Here is a 14,071-nt window from a genome sequence, read left to right as displayed (position 1 = left end):
ACAATCAAACAAAGTTTTGCTTCCGCTCTATTTTTAAATACGCACACTCGTGTGCTTGTGTGTGTGTTCTGCGGCGCGCGCGTGTGTGTGTGTGTGTGTACACGACGCCTTTAGGTTCGGTGCGCCGTGTGTGTGTTTTAAATACAGAAATTACACAAAACTGAGGGTGCGCCTTTCCACACGGCGCCCGTATGGTCGCGAAAAAACGGTATTTATATATGAAAGCCAAACATTTAGCTATGAATCTTACCTGTCCGGGAGAAAATCAGCAACGTTGGCGTCTGTCTTCAAATTCTTCTCCGCTTTCAGCCGTCTCCATCTATCAAAAGCATCTCCTATACAAATCTTTGTTTTATTTCAGACCTTGTCACGACGTAACTCGGATTCGTAACGAGGTCTTTTAGGTTTTGGAAAGCTAGACATTTTTTCATCCAACACGTTCGTAGCGGCTGCTGCGATAATTAGAGCCGAGCTGGCAACCCGGATGCCGAAACACTACTGACTTTGTGATTGGGTGATAGGTGGAGGGTGGAGCTTCAGACCAAAACAAAAAATGACAACATCAACATCACTTGAGGGCTGCAACTCCTCTTTTTAAACGGGAATATCCTGGCTTGAGTGCTGTTGTCAGTGACATAAGTATTTGAAATGAACATGATTTTTAAATGTCTGTTGACATATCGGGGTCATTTTATGATTCGTTTTATTATTGCTCTTACATACGGCTCCTTTAATACTATTGTCACACACACTATCATACTCTCACATATACTAGTATAGTCACACACACTTACTATCATACTCTCTCACATACACTAGTATAGTCACACACACTTAATACTATAGTCACACACACTTAGGCCCAATCCCAATACAAGAAATTTGCTCAGAAAATTTCGAGATTTCTGCCTCCCGGCTCCGGAGCTGATTTATGGGTTAAATCGACGCAGAGCCTACGGCGTAGGTTACACGGCGTACGGCACGCGTCGCCGTGTAACCTACGCCGTTGGTGTAACGTGGAACCATAAATTAGCCTTTATTCTGGCGTGATCTTCGCAACAACAGGCAAACGAGTGATTATGTACATTCACTGAGTGAATATTATGAAAATAAAATATATATTTCTTGCTAGAAATGTAATCAAAATGCATTTTTATGCAAAAACTAACTCAAAATATTGATTTTATTCACTAAAAAATAAGAAATGTCCGCCATGTTTTTTTTAATTTTTATTCAGTCCGCAAATGACGACGAAAAGCGTTCTGGGAAATTTTTCTGGCCCTAGATCAGCTAGTCAGCATCTGAAATCCCTCGATCTGTAGGGACAGATTCATAGCCACTACACTAGTTTTCTTCACTCCCCCTAGGGGAAAAGAGGAATGGGGACACCACTACCCTCACGGGAACACGCAAAATTTAGGGGTAGGGCTGAAAACTAGGGTTAGTGGGAGTATTGGGACAAGGCCTTACTATCATACTCCCACACACACTAGTATAGTCACACACACTTACTTTGTTTTTTATTGACATACAGTACAAACAGCGACAAAAGACGACATCAGTAACAATGATATGTATCTAGGTGTGTGTGTGTGTGTGTGTGTGTGTGTGTGTGTGTGTGTGTGTGTGTGTGTGTGTGTGTGTGTGTGTGTGTAAACAATATGATGAAAGTAGATAAATAAATTAAGAATATTAATTCGAGAATAAATAAGTAAACAAATAAATAATTATCATATAGAGTGGTGTAGCACGATATAATATAGATATAGCATAATAATATAGTAATATCCTGATATAACATATTTTTTATAATATAACATATAACAAAATGATATCACTATACTATAATAACAATATAATAATACTATAGTTTAACAAAGCATGACATTTCATAACTTAATATAATAATACACTAAGAAACAATATATCATGATGATGCCAGGAATAATTATTAGAGTTAGAATTGGTAATTTATATATTGCAATAAGGGGTGAGGTCCCCCCCACCAGCAGGAGGCCCGCCCACCAGCAGGAGGCCCCCCACCAGCAGGAGGCCCCACCAGCAGGAGCCCCCCCCCCCACCAGCAGGGTCCCCCACATGCAGGAGGCCCCCACCAGCAGGAGGCCCCCACCAGCAGGAGGCCCCCACCAGCAGGAGGCCCCCACCAGCAGGAGGCCCCCACCAGACTCCAGTTGCCCGACCGGGAGCCCCAGCAAGAATCTTTTTTATTTTTTTTCTACCCTATTCCCCTTCCCCCGCCTCCCCACCTGATTAATTTTGTTTAGTTCTGTTAGATGTGATTTAGAGTCAGGATGGATCTTCTTGGACCAACCCGACCCAGAGGAGGCTGCCGGCCCGTTGTGGATCGACCTCCTGAGCTTCTCCTAGTCTGGGCAACTCCCAGACCCAGAGGAGGGTCTGCCCGCTGAGGAGAGGCTTTACCATTTTTCATTATTCATTTATTTTATTTAATCATTTATTTATTTATTTTCTTATTTGTCCGATTGATTGATTGATTTTAAATGAATGCTTATCCAGATGTAATTTTTTAGAATAATTCCAACATTTTATATTTTTTGTTGTTTTAGTTTGACAGCACAGATTCAGATGACTGTGTGGAGATTTAACACCACAGTAGCATTCCAAGCTGAAGGCTATATGTGTACACGGTCCAGGGCAAACCACATTTCAACTCGGCCTCCTGCCACCCCACATGCATCCAGTGACAGCGCCGCGACAGCTACACTGCTCTCTGCACCACAAGCATTGGTTGAAATTGCGACTGAAGCTGCACCACCAGAAGCACCCAGTGCACCCAGTGGTGGTGCAGGAAGGACTGACCACTATGCTGCCTACCTGTCATTCATGGTTCAACCTCAGATCTCTCTTCTGATGATGAGGATCTTAACCAGGCTATAATGGCTAGTCTTCAGAGTCATGCGTATGTAGTCCATGAATCAAATTGTTCAATCGGTTTCTTCATAAACATTTAGGCTAGAAGCTAGATGCTTCAGATGGTTCAGAGATGCAAATTTGTAGTTGTCATATCCAGATAACCATGCCATTGACAGCTTGTTTTTTGAGGGCAAGACCTGATCAATGATCATTGATCTCAGTCTTTTTCATTCTACATAATAAATATATATAATAATAATTTTTACATCAAACAGTACTTTCTGTTCTGATAAATTGTATAGTTAGCCACAGTGTTACATTCTACTAACACTGAAGATCCAGTGGCTATCTTTGAAGAAACCAACTTTGACTAGATAATTGTTACACTTTATTGTTATTTCTTTCTTCTTTATTTCACTCAACAGGGCATCTGAGCAAACAAACACAGAATCAGCACCAGAAGTCCTCCTCAGTCTTGCATCTCAAATTGATCCCACCCAGATATGCAGATTCAACATCAACAGGTCCTCAGTGCTGGATGGTGCTTTTCGGGCGTTCAAGAGGCTATCCTACAATCCCAAGTATCAGATGAAGATCAAGTTCTCTGATGACTTGGGACTGAGTGAAGAGGCTGTGGACCTTGGTGGCCCGAGAAGGGAATTCCAGCGGTTGCTTATGGAAGCCCTTGCAGTGTCACCAATGTTTGAGGGGAGGGCAGGGAGATTGAACCTAGCATTGGACAGCACAGGTACGTGATACAAACACATATGTATTTTGGGAACTCTGCATGCTTATTGTTCTTTGAATCTTTTTTGATTATTATGGTCACATCTTATGCCCTTTTTTTGCAGTCTAATTAATCCATCCTTTAATTATAAGTAGCTTCTACTGCACATTATTATTTGTGTTGAACCTTTTAGTACTCTTTATATCTATATATTTTGGCAATATTAAAATGTTTCTGTCATTTTTGTCCAATTGGAATGATCTTCAAACTTGTCTATTACTTCTACTAGTTCCACATACTTTCAGCGCAGACCTCATTGCACTTTTTAAAATGTTTCACGAACCTCACGAACATGTTCCTATGGTGCGAACGTAGACAACACAGGAAACCCTGTAGTTTGGGGTAGAGAGGGTGCAGGAACTAAAGATTCTAGGTGGTTCTGCTGTGGAAGTAGCTATAAACTCTTTTTTGTGAAGTGTCAGTCATTTCTTGTCCTGTGCCGCCACCTACTGGATGTCATACAGCTTTTACTGACCATATTTTATGTCTGTAAGTTTGTACCATATATTTTTATCGATGTTCTCCCTCTATGCCATGTTTGTTCTAGCTTTAAGAGAGGATGGATATTTTATTGCTGGTCAGGCCATTGCTATAAGCCTGGTACATGGCGGTCCTCCACCAGGATTCTTTACACCAGCGCTGTACTCCCATCTGGTTGGTGGCAGTTCCACGATAAAGCCTGTTCTGGAGGACATTGCTGATGCAGACCTCTACGAGAAAGTAAAAAAGGTCAGAATATATAGTGAATAAATACACATTATGTTCTGCTATAACTTTTTCTGTCTTTATATTGTGTGCTGCTTTTAGGTGTCTGAAAGTACATCTGTCCCTTTGAGGATCTGATGCGTGCCACAGAACCACTGCAAGATTATCTGGCAAATGCTGGGTGTCTCAGGCCATTAAAATGCATTGAAGACAGAGATCTGTTGGTTCAAGATATTGTCATGTTCCAGGCGGTCCGCAGAGTCTCTGGGGCATTTGAAAGGTTTGTAACGCAATTCAGAAAGTTTTTAGTATAAAGATGACGGGTGGTTTTTACAACAGTTTCATCTCCAAATGCTAGTGTCATGGTTATAAGAGCCAACATGATAAAAAGCTAAGTCTAACCAAGAGCTAATGGCTGAGCATTATAATAGTTCATGGCAAAATGTGGTTAAAAAGACTGTGTCATGATTATAATACCTAATATGATAAAATGTTGTTTAAAACAGAATATACTGAATGAAAATAATCATAATTCATGGAAAGACCTGATTAAAATGATAGTTCATGATTTTCATATGTTAACATAGCAATTCATTAGAAAGAGAGAGTTAAAAGAGAATAATAATCCATTGTTTTCATGTGTCTTGAGTTAAAAAGGTTAAAATGATGATCGTCTATTCTGTGAATTATTTCAGATTCTGACAGAGTGACGAAATGTAAATTTAAACATTTCAAATGTTTTAGCAGCCTAGATGTCATTTAACCTCTGCTGGCATTTTGAATTAGTAGTTTGAAGGATTTATTTTCTTGTGTCATCTTTTAATCTTTGCAGATTTAAAGAGGGAATGAAAACCCTTGGTGTCCTGGATGCCATGAGGACGTACCCGGAGAGTTTTAGAGCCTTGCTGTGCCATCAACCACCTCCACTCACAGCCAACTCCATGGATCAGCTCTTCACAATTAGACTGTCTGTTGCAGGAAGCAACAAGAGAATGGCAGAGGAACGTGTTGTGCCACTTTGGAGAGATTACTTGCTGGATGTTGAGGGTAAATTCAGTTTCAGTTTCAGTTCATTTAAAAAAGGACAGTACACATTAATCAACATTACTGTAAATGCGCCAGTTTTAGCCAACGGGCTAATTCGCAACTGTAGTCCTTTTGGCAAGATGTTATAAAACTTTACACCTAAAACAGAAGCATTAAAAGTAAAACACAATATTTACAACACAATCCAAAATAATAGTATAAACAATAATACAATACACAATGAACTGATTACATGTGGTCACATGTTTGATTTGTTAATAGCCAGGTCTTGAGTGTTTTTGTACAGGTGTGGTAGGTAGCACAGTATCTTATATCAGTTGGTATGATGTTCCAAAACTGAGTGGTTCTGACTGAAAAACAGGATTGAGTGAAGGAGCTGGACCTAAACGGTACAGTACAGTCCCCCCTCTGGGAAGATCTTGTGGACCTATTATGAGATGTTTTTGTTTGACAAAAGTACTGAGAGGTGGAGGGGCCTTACCATTTAACATTTTAAACAGTAGGCAGGCATCAGTGAATTTTGTCAGGTTTTCCCAGCTGAGGATTCTGTACTTGCTGAGGATGTAACAGAGGTGGTAAGTATACGGTTTTCGGTCCAGCACCTTGAGAGTCTGCTTGTACAGACAGAATGGGTTTCATGGTTGTGTTTGCATGGGTCCAGCTGGTCATACAGTACATGAGATGGGAGATGATCATTGCGTTCATATAGAGAATCGCAGCAGTAGATGTTAAACAATTCCTCATGTATCTGAAATTTGATCTGGTAGTCTGTATTACTCTTTTTACCTGCTTTTTGAAAGATAGTGTAGAGTCAAGGATAATGCCAAGATATTTAAAATGCGAGACTAGTTGGAACTGCCACTGCTACCACTGATTGAGGTGATTGTTTGCACCTGCGCCCGCTCAGCCTCGCATTGCAGAGAGTTGCACGCGGAGATTCCACACGGAGACTTCGCTTAGGTTGAGCTCGGGTTGAGCCGCGGACGTCCAGGACTTTCCTCGGGTTCCCAGGAACGGCTGGTGAAGAAGGCCTTTTTCCCCCCTGACTGACGCCTCGGGTGGGTGTGGAGCTTTGGTCGTCCCGCTGCAGTGGAGCAACGCTGGTGGGACGCTGATGAGGAGCTGGTGCTGCGGAGCTGGTGCTGAGGAGCTGGTGCTGAGGAGCTGGTGCTGAGGAGCTGGTGCTGAGGAGCTGGTGCTGAGGAGCTGGTGCTGAGGAGCTGGTGCTGAGGAGCTGGTGCTGAGGAGCTGGTGCTGAGGAGCTGGTGCTGAGGAGCTGGTGCTGGTGCTGAGGAGCTGGTGCTGAGGAGCTGGTGCTGAGGAGCTGGTGCTGAGGAGCTGGTGCTGAGGAGCTGGTGCTGAGGAGCTGGTGCTGAGGAGCTGGTGCTGAGGAGCTGGTGCTGAGGAGCTGGTGCTGAGGAGCTGGTGCTGAGGAGCTGGTGCTGGTGCTGAGGAGCTGGTGCTGAGGAGCTGGTGCTGAGGAGCTGGTGCTGAGGAGCTGGTGCTGAGGAGCTGGTGCTGAGGAGCTGGTGCTGAGGAGCTGGTGCTGAGGAGCTGGTGCTGAGGAGCTGGTGCTGGTGCTGGTGCTGAGGAGCTGGTGCTGAGGAGCTGGTGCTGAGGAGCTGGTGCTGGTGCTGGTGCTGGTGCTGAGGAGCTGGTGCTGAGGAGCTGGTGCTGAGGAGCGGAGCTGGTGCTGAGGAGCTGGTGCTGGTGCTGAGGAGCTGGTGCTCAGGAGCTGGTGCTGAGGAGCTGGTGCTGAGGAGCTGGTGCTGAGGAGCTGGTGCTGAGGAGCTGGCGCTGAGGAGCTGGCGCTGAGGAGCTGGCGCTGAGGAGCTGGCGCTGAGGAGCTGGCGCTGAGGAGCTGGTGCTGGTGAAGAAGGAATGCCGAACAGAAGAAACAGTACGCGGGGCAAAGACATGACAACTGCAGATGACATGGAAGAGATTAAAAGGTCTCTAAACTTTATGTCAGGTGAGCTGACAAAACTAACATCACAGCAGGAACGACTAATTGGACTAGTGGAGGAAGTGAAAACACTGAAAACCATGGTAATAGAGAAAGAAAGAAAGAAAGAAAGAAAGAAAGAAAGAAAGAAAGAAAGAAAGAAAGAAAGAAAGAAAGAAAGAAAGAAAGAAAGAAAGAAAGAAAGAAAGAAAGAAAGAAAGAAAGAAAGAAAGAAAGAAAGAAAGAAAGAAAGAAAGAAAGAAAGAAAGAAAGAAACTTGGAGACTACAGAAGACGCCCCACAGGAAGAACTGCTGACATTAGAGCAACAAGTGGTGGCTTTCTGCACAGTAAGCACATACACATTCAAAATGATGCTATTTCTGTTTGTCACACATTACCAAGAAAGACGGAGAAGGCAAAACCTGCTATCATCACAAGATTCATCAGTAGAAAGCAGAGGAATGATTTATTAATGCAAGCAAAGAAACTGAAAGGTACAAATGTATACTTAAACGAACATTTAACAAAAAAGAATGGGGACATCGCACGAGAAGCAAGGATGTTAAGAAAACAGAAAAAAATAATAGCAACATGGACCCGAAATGGCAACGTATGGATAAGAGAACAAGAAGGTTCACAGGCTAGGATGATAAGAGACCTTAAAGAGCTAGAAACATTTAGAACAGGATAATGTAGCACGGCTGATGTAACTGATATCAAATATAAGGTAATGGATTGAAGAATGGATACAGAATGTATGGATATACTGGAGCATGGATGATTATACAAACTTAGATGCAGATTTAGAGAGTAAAATATATGATGTAGATAAGGGTACAAACAAAAACATATTAATTCCTGTTCACAACAAATGTGAGTATTACACGGAGGAGCAAGTTAACGATAAAATAGTCATGAATGGAACACTGTCTATCATCCATTTCAACAGTAGAAGTATAAATTGTAACTTATCAAAAATAAAAGATTACTTAAAGCAGTTCAGAAATAGTTTTAGTATAATTGCAGTATCAGAAACATGGTTGAAGGATGGGGATATGGATGAATTTCAGATAGATGGATATGAGTTATATTATGTAAATAGAATGATTAAAAAAGGTGGAGGGGTAGCTTTGTACATCAACACTAGTTTGAAATGTAAGGTCATTAGTAATATGACAACTGTTGTTGACAGTATTATGGAAATTATCACAGTGGAAATTATCAATGAAAAAGCTAAAAATGCTATAATCAGTTGTGTCTATAGATCACCAGGTTCCTGCGTAGAGACATTTACAGACAAAATAATGGAGCTGTTTGAAAGAAGCCAAAATAAGATTGTGTTTTTATGTGGAGACTTTAATATTGATCTTGAAAATCCAAATTCAATGAACACAAATCGTGAATTTATAAATTCAATGTATACCTTGAGTCTGTTTCCAGTGATAACTAAACCAACAATAATTACATCACAGAGTGCAACTGTTATTGATAATATTTTTACAAACGCAGTTGATGGAAAAGTAGAGAGGGGGATCTTGATAACTGATGTAAGTGATCATTTACCTGTTTTCACAGTTTATAAAAATTATCAATGTAATACAACGGGAATCACCTCAGAAAAATTAATAAGAAACAGATCTAACGAAGCATTGGAGGCGCTGAAAGAAGACCTAAAAAAACAGAATTGGGATGGAGTTTATGTAAATGATGTAAATATAGCTTATGATTCATTCATGACGATATTGATAGATTTGTATGAAAAACACTGTAGACTCAGGAGTATTGCCAAGAAAAATGCTATTGACAAACCATGGATGACCAAAGGACTACGAAATGCCTGCAAGAAGAAAAACTATTTATATAGATGTTTCTTAAAACTAAGGTCAAAAGAAGCAGAAGAAAGGTATAAGAAATATAAAAATAAATTAGTATGGATAATAAGAAGACATAAAAAGGAATACTATGGTGATTTACTAAATAAAAATGGAAACAATATAAAGGCTACATGGGGAATAATAAATGGTGTAATAAAAAAATGATCAAATAAAATCAGCTCTTCCAAATTATTTTGTGAAAGATAATTATGACATTAATGACAAAACTGAAATAGTAAGCGAGTTTAATGATTTTTTTTGTAAACATAGGCCCTAGTCTTGCAGCAAACATACCAACAATAAAAGACAATACAGATGAAAACACAATAATGGATAATGTGAATAGCATTTTTCTTGGTAAGGTAGAAAAAGAAGAAATACTGAATATTTTAAAAAGTTGTGCAAGTAAAGGATCCACTGACTGTGCAGATATGGATATGATATTAGTAAAGAATATAATTGAATTGGTTAATGAACCATTTACATATATTTGCAATCTGTCATTTTCAACGGGGATATTTCCTGATAATATGAAAAATAGCCAAAGTAATTCCACTCTATAAAAATGGAGATAACCAGTATCCTTGCTTCCACAATTTTCAAAAATTTTAGAGAAATTATTTGTAGTTAGGTTAGATAAATTTATTGACAGATACAATATTTTAAACAATGGTCAGTATGGATTTAGAACCAATCACTCCACATCAATGGCACTTATGGAATTAACCTCAAAAAAGCCTTTGATACCATAAATAATACCATACTTCTAAAAAAAACTGAGCAAATACGGTATCAGAGGGGTGGCACATCAATGGGTCTCAAGCTACTTAGAGAATAGAAAGCAGTATGTGCAGATAAATAAATTATAGTGTTTTTCTATTATTATTATTATTATTGTGTGATATTGATGCCTCTTGTGTTTTGCACTATCCACTTTGCTGCTGTAACCTGGAAATTTCCCCTCTGGGGGACTATTAAAGGATTTCTTATCTTATCTTAAATAATGTCAAATCTGAATCACAATTTATTAAGTGTGGCGTACCTCAGGGGTCGGTTCTTGGGCCAAAACTGTTTATTTTGTATATTAATGATTTTGTTTATGTTTCCAAACTGCTCAAATGTATTTTGTTTGCAGACGACACTACTTTATGTTATTCTGGGGAAGATTTAACATATGTGTTGAATGTGGTTAAAAAGGAATTTAAAAGAATATAAACATGGTTTGAGGTAAATAAATTATCTGTGAATCTTGAAAAAACAAACTTCATGATATTTAGTAACAGAAAAAGAGAAACGTACACTTCAATTAATATAGATGGTATTGAAATTAATAGAGTAAGAGAAACCAAGTTTTTGGGTGTCATGCTGGATGAGAATTTGAATCGGAAATCACATATCAATTATACAAAGATAAAAATATCAAAAACAATTGCTCTGTTACACAAAGTTAAGGATTTATTGGACAACAAAGCATTGTACATTTTATATAACACTCTGATTGTTCCATATCTGACCTACTGTGTTGAAGTTTGGGGAAATGCCTGTAAAACATATATTCAATCAATTTTCATTCTGCAAAAAAGAGCCATAAGGATAATTAGTAGAAAACGATATAGAGATCCAACAAATCCATTATTCCTTCAGTTAAATTTGTTGAAACTTCATGAATTAGTAGACTATAGTATTCTGCAAATTATGTTTAAAGCTCATAAAAAAACTTTACCAATCAACATTCAGAAAAGATTTGAAAAAAGAAAAAGCAAGTATAACTTAAAAGGAACAGAGATTTTTGTAAAACCAAGATGCAGGACAAAATTGATGGAACGTTGTGTTTCTGTGAAAGAATCAGTTTATGGAACAATCTGAACAAAGAAAACAAAGAATCCAAATCAAACATTACATTCAAAAGAACAATTAAAGCCTGTATGTTAAGGAAATATAACGAAAAATGTTGAGTTTGATTGACATACCCGTAGGCGGTGGTAATTTTATTTCAATGTTATTTTAATTTTATTTTAGTTGTTTTTATTCACCTAGTTTTTTTTTTATTATTATTATTTTTAATTTATGTTATTTGTGAAAGGGGCAGATCAGATAAGATTCTTCTTCTTTCTGCTCCCTTTTCATTCATAAGTTAGGAACATTTGTATTTGTGTTTGTATTAAATTGTTTTGTTTTTTGAATGAAATAAAGAATAAAATGAAAAAAATGAATGATGGAACAATAGAACATAAATTGGTGAAAAATCTAATTTAAAACACATTTTTCAGTTGAAACTGAAAACAAAACTCTTTTTTTTTTTTTGGTGTGACGCAGAAACTTAATTCAGCCTTTAGATTACCTTGTTGGGTAAAAGCTGCCCCACACTGATCACAGACATTTTTTTATCCAGTGTGAATACGCTGATGACGCCTTAGATTACTTTGTTGGGTAAAAGCTGCCCCACACTGATCACATCTGTAAGGCTTAAACCCAGTGTGAATACGCTGATGACTCCTTAGACTACCTTGTCGGGTAAAAGCTTCCCCACATTGATCACATCTGTAAGGCTTAAACCCATTGTGAATACGCTGATGATTCCATAGATTACCTTGTTGGGTAAAAGCTGCCCCACACTGATCACATCTGTACGGCTTTTCTCCAGTGTGAATACGCTGATGACGCCTTAGACTACCTTGTCGGGTAAAAGCTTCCCCACATTGATCACATCTGTAAGGCTTAAACCCATTGTGAATACGCTGATGATTCCATAGATTACCTTGTTGGGTAAAAGCTGCCCCACACTGATCACATCTGTAAGGCTTAAACCCATTGTGAATACGCTGATGATTCCATAGATTGCCTTGTTGGGTAAAAGCTGCCCCACACTGATCACATCTGTAAGGCTTATCCCCAGTGTGAATACACTGATGACGCCTTAGACTACCTTGTCGGGTAAAAGCTGCCCCACACTGATCACATCTGTACGGCTTTTCTCCAGTGTGGATACGCTGATGACTCCTTAGATGACCTTGTTGGGTAAAAGCTGCCCCACACTGAACACATTTGTACGCCTTGACTCCATTGTGAATACGCTGATGACTCCTTAGATGACCTTGTTCGGTAAAAGCTGCCCCACACTGATCACATCTATAAGGCTTAAATCCAGTGTGAATAAGCTGATGACTCCTTAGATCACCTTGTTGGGTAAAAGCTGCCCCACACTGATCACATCTATAAGGCTTTTCTCCAGTGTGGATACGCTGATGACGCCTTAGATTACCTTGTTGGGTAAAAGCTGCCCCACACTGATCACATTTGTACGGCTTTTCTCCAGTGTGGATACGCTGATGACGCCTTAGACTACCTTGTTGGGTAAAAGCTGCCCCACACTGATCACATTTGTACGCCTTGTCTCCATTGTGAATACGCTGATGACGCCTTAGATTACCCTGGTGGGTAAAAGCTGTCCCACACTGATCACAGGTGTACAGCTTCTCTTCGGTATGAATCCTCTTTCGGACCTTATTTTTTCTCTCTTTGGCTTTATGTTTCTGTAAGGAAAGAGAAAAAGACTTAGATCCGGTTGTTGGTTGACCTGACAAATCCTTTTTCAGTTCAAGTCAAGTGCTGTCTGTCATGATCACAGTGAAACAATGAAGAGTGTTATGTCTGAGTGCTATGTTAAGCATGTTCTGTTATCAATGGCTCTTGACAGCCAAAAACATTCAGATAAAACATCTCAATACGTCAAAACAAAAGGTGTGAAGGGCTAAAGCTACCCACCCTCAGGACAAAATCATTAATCGTTTATAGAAATTGCTTGAGATGACTGATAGCTAGGAACCATCCAACTCTGCCCCTGAGGGCAGAATAGTTTTTATTACAGTCTGGGTTAAAAAATGTCATTTAAAGGGGACCTATTATGGCATGTAGTATCTATTTTAAACAGGCTTTGAATGTCTTAAAAATAATCCTTTGATTGTTTGGTACATTAAGATTTAAATGTGTTTTTTGGTGTCTCTTTCGTCTCGTGTAGTGAGCCACTAGATTATGGCCCAATCCCAATTCAACTTCACTCGCCCTTCTTTTCTTCCCTAACCCCTAAAAAAGAAGGGGGAGATTTTAGGGCACTTGAGATCTAGGGCACTTGGCCCAGGTGCCTGTCCCATTTCTCCTACTCCCCCTCGTTTTCATCCCTACCCTGATCAGGAAGCTGAGAGCCAAAAGCTGTTTTAATTTCAGCTGTAGCGCTGTTAATATGCCACTTTATTAAGTTTTAATATTTTTTCAGGCTCAAAAGTAACCGTTAAGATCCCCAACCTGGGCTCAGTTTATCCAAATAACGTCTGTTAAGAAATTTGACTCGATGTTTTCGGAGATGAGAAGAGCCCCCGGCCCCGGGGAGCAGCAGCAGCTCACAGCAGGGGAGACAGACGTGTCCGTCAGGTCAACCCAGCGCTGTCGTCCCGGGAGAGAAACCTGCAGCTCTGTTGAGAATTACGCTGGCTGAAATAAATCATTTAGGAAGATGTTGGTTTAATAGATGAAATCTAACAGTTGTAGCTACGCCTGTTAAGAAATCTGCTCCGAAATTTAGAGATTTCTTTCTGCCGGCTCCGGAGCTTGGGTCCGTGTTAAATCGACGCAGAGCCTACGGCGTAGGGTACGGCGTACGGCGCGTACATCGACGCAGAACTTACGGCGAAGTAGGGGTGGGCGGTACACCGGTGTCATAGTCATCACCGGTGTGACACTGCGCCACGACATGGATTTTTCAATACCGTCAATACCGTAATAAATCAATTATAAAATAATAAGCCTAAATAAGGCATTA

General features: G+C 39.9%; 1 protein-coding gene across 1 annotated transcript in view; it reads right to left on the bottom strand.

The window, feature by feature from the left end:
• Positions 1-11,477: 11,477 nt before the first annotated feature.
• The window catches only part of LOC133421855 (zinc finger protein 665-like), a gene marked incomplete at its 5' end in the record, with an annotated part of 61,219 nt that continues 58,625 nt past the window's right edge, over positions 11,478-14,071 (bottom strand). The window contains one exon of the mRNA XM_061711643.1: positions 11,478-12,788. Within this exon, the coding sequence (XP_061567627.1) occupies positions 11,640-12,788 (1,149 nt within the window). The remainder of the gene's footprint in view (positions 12,789-14,071) is intronic.

Source organism: Cololabis saira, chromosome 21 (genome assembly GCF_033807715.1).
Source record: "Cololabis saira isolate AMF1-May2022 chromosome 21, fColSai1.1, whole genome shotgun sequence".
Taxonomy (NCBI): Eukaryota; Metazoa; Chordata; class Actinopteri; order Beloniformes; family Belonidae; genus Cololabis; species Cololabis saira.
The sequence above is the reverse complement of the archived record's forward strand: the minus strand, read 5'-3'. Positions and strand labels throughout refer to the sequence as shown.